The sequence below is a fragment of the Trachymyrmex septentrionalis genome, unplaced genomic scaffold, assembly GCF_001594115.1.
Source record: "Trachymyrmex septentrionalis isolate Tsep2-gDNA-1 unplaced genomic scaffold, Tsep1.0 scaffold148, whole genome shotgun sequence".
NCBI classification, from domain to species: Eukaryota; Metazoa; Arthropoda; class Insecta; order Hymenoptera; family Formicidae; genus Trachymyrmex; species Trachymyrmex septentrionalis.
In genome coordinates this window covers 741,620-744,968 of record NW_017304631.1, presented here as the reverse complement: position 1 = coordinate 744,968, position 3,349 = coordinate 741,620, and the positions used below count along the sequence as shown (strand labels likewise).

At 36.5% G+C, this 3,349-nt stretch overlaps 1 protein-coding gene across 1 annotated transcript in view; it reads left to right on the top strand.

Annotated features, from left to right (window-relative positions):
• Positions 1-3,349, top strand: part of LOC108745707 (protein-tyrosine sulfotransferase) — an 84,606-nt gene that overhangs the window by 77,262 nt on the left and 3,995 nt on the right. The window contains exon 4 of the mRNA XM_018482014.1: positions 953-1,172. Coding sequence (XP_018337516.1) covers positions 1,021-1,172 — 152 coding nt within the window. The 5' untranslated portion in view covers positions 953-1,020. The remainder of the gene's footprint in view (positions 1-952; positions 1,173-3,349) is intronic.

The window sequence follows — 3,349 nt, the reverse complement described above, 5'->3', positions numbered from 1 at the left end:
TATAATAGCACGGCTGGGCGTGTATTTTAAGGATATATCATTGAGATACCCCCAATGAGCGAACGAAAGGTGACTAATATTTTGTGAATGCTAAACGTCGTAAACATCGACTCCATTACTGATCTCTCTCTCTCTCTCTCTCTCTCTCTCCTCTTCTCTCCCTCTCTCTTTTTCTCTTACACCTTACGGTGCTGCACGGATATCAATTTTACGACAATACGACATGTTAGACAAATACGAAGCTTAAGGTACCGAGCGCGAAAACAATATCGACGGCACATGTCCAGAAGAACCGGGTAAGATTCATGGGAGTCGGGAAAGTGGCTCGGGAGAAAGAAAACGTGGATAGAAAAGCCACGGTAAAACGAGTTACGCGCGTATGTTTCACACCGAGATGTGAGATGTCGGAACGATCAGTGAATTTCAAAAATTGACCAAGATTTCTTCACGCTATTTCACTTATCGTGTCACAATCTGGTCCGGAATCTTCGATCTCGAAAGGGAGTTAATTCTTTTCCGTTCGCGAGCCAAATTGGTGATACTTACTGATCCGTACGTGAATTTTTTGAATAATTCCTTTCCGGTCCCAGTTCAGACTAAGTCCTAAAGAAATACGTAGAAATGAATGACGTAAGGAAATAAATGAGTTGAATTTGACATTTAATAAAGATCACCATTTTATAAGTGTCGTTTAAAGTTTCTATGAAAAACTCGTAGACAATTAGAGATTAACTCATTGCGATCCGATTGGGAATTAAGTCTATAACTAGACTATTACTTTCTTTAAGATTATCGAGAACTAGAGAACGTGAGAATGATATTTTTAATCTTGCCCTCAATGGAAATTATAACTTCTAACGCTTTATAATATCTGAGAAAAGTCCATCTTCTGGAAAGAAAAAAAAAAAAGAAATTAAAAGAGAGAACTAAGAGGAATTGTATTTAATTGCAGATACAATGAGGTAGTAAACTGTTCACGGAGCACCTGGTGAGAGGTGGGTTTTTAGCACGACGGGCGATATGTTTCTGTCGAGCCGCAGCGGCCGAAAGGGGCCCATCGCTTGTCTGGTGGGCCTCCTCCTCATCTTCGCCCTTTATCAACTGGGCATTATTTGCGGCTCCACCAGGTACATGCCTACGGCCATGATGGTCAGCAAGGAGGTAAGAACCAGACACTTCAATTGATCTAGTATAATTCTCTATTTGGTAAAAATTATTATTACTTTCCCGATTGAACTCAACACGAGATAAAGAGGGCAAATTCCTTCTCGACTAGATGAAACAGATGAATTGGAGAAAACACATTAAACATGTAATTAAAAAAGGCATCTCCGTATTATATATATACTTCTATTAGAAATCCTCTCAAAGAGAGAAATTTTAATTGGCCAATTTACAACAGCTTTATTTTATTTTCTCTCCCTTGGTCCTCCTCGTCCCGGCACGATAACAACAATAATAATTAATCGGAAATAATAATAACGATAATATAATACGAGCGTGGTGTATTATCGCAGCTTGCGCGGCAGTGTCCCTACATTATTAATCGGCAATTAATGGCTGTCAAAGTATTAATTGTGTCCAGTTGGTAAAAGCTTCGTTTTACGCAAATATTGAATCTGAATGAGTTTACCAATCGGACGATACGTGGCCCGGCAATGAGATTCGTGGAAGAAACTCGTTTAAATTCGAATATACTTTGCGTTCAAATTAAATGTTATCTCTTCTCTTCGTCGAAGTCGAATCTCCTCTGCTGCGCGCTTTATACATTTATTCTGACGATGTTTCTTCGCTGTTAAAAGTACAATCTTTCAATTGAAATAACAATTGAAATATCGGTCGGAAACTTTTCTCAACTCAATAAATTCACTCAGCCCGTCTTTCGATGCTCTCACGATTTTTGTCGCAAGTTTCTTCCTAAAAATTTCGTAACCAGAAACTTTGCTGTTGATTTTCAACCATCTTAAAATATCTCTCAACTTTTTCAATGCGACGCAGAGATACTTTATTAATAAACTTTTTTGAACTGAAACATGCATATTCCACGTGCTTAAAAAAATCACGCATGTAAATATCATTAAAGTCAAATGGAGTAATTGATTTCTTATTTTAAAGTGGTTTGTCTAAACAAATTTCAAATGTTATAATTGATGTGACCTATTCCATTTCCAAAAAAAAAAAAAAAAAAATCTAACGTGAAAGAATTAAATAATAAATTATTGAACAAATGGCTTACATTATTGCAAACGTGTATATATGTACGAAGAAATGAAAAATTATCTCATCGCGTTACGTATCTTGTCGCACTTCCGTTACTGCCAGATTAGAGGGAAAAGAAATGTGTCTACGAACTGAAACTGTCAGGCCACGTATTAGCGAGCGGGCAACTGCAACTCCTGAAGCTTCATCTTAGCCTTAATCAACGCCAAACTGCCGCTACCGAGCGCAGAGAAAGGGATGTCCGACGTTCCTGAAGAATAGTTCGACGAACTTGCTTCTACCGACGAAGTCGATACACCAACGACGGGTCTAACTTCCGAGCCAATTCCGCGTCTTTCCCGATCTACTTCCGCTGACGCGACTTGCTGAGGCGCTTTTATTAATTTTCTTGTAGACTTACTTTAATTGCGTTAAGGTAGTTACGGTAAAATACCGGAACGAACGACGGGTAAGAGTTTATATCCCACTTACTTATGAGCGTAACTCGGTAAAAAGTATTTTTTTTTTTTAAGTACTTGCGCTTACATCGGTTAACCAACGATACAGCGATATATGCGCGCGCGTTGCTAGCAAAACTGAGTAGACGTATAACTTTTTTTTAGTAGGAATACATGATTAAAGTCATAACTTTTTAAATTAAAGACGATAAAAAATATAAGGTATTTTTCGTTTAATTTCAAGGATTCACGTAAATAAAATTTTAACCAGATATATATACGATTGCTAAAATATTTGATGTTAAAAGTTCAAAGCATTGAAAAGGTCAGCTAGACGAATTTTTAGTATAGACCACTTTTCACTGGCCTTTTTCGAACGACAAAGAACGAAATTGACTAGCTTTAAAGTTTGCTTTAGACGATCTATAATTCGCTTCGGTTCACACAGAAATTTTATTGACAATTTTTTGCCACGTGTACTTTGATGTATATACCTGTATTTTAATATGTATGTTATATGCACATATTTCGAGTTTTCGATATCTGTCGTATTATACTACATATAAAATTATGAATAAAATTATATCTTGAATTCTAACACGAATTCTGAAGATCGTCTAAAAAGCAGACTTTTAAAAAGTCTTTAGGTTCACTAATATTTTTACAATCTTTGATTGTTATAATTTAACAAT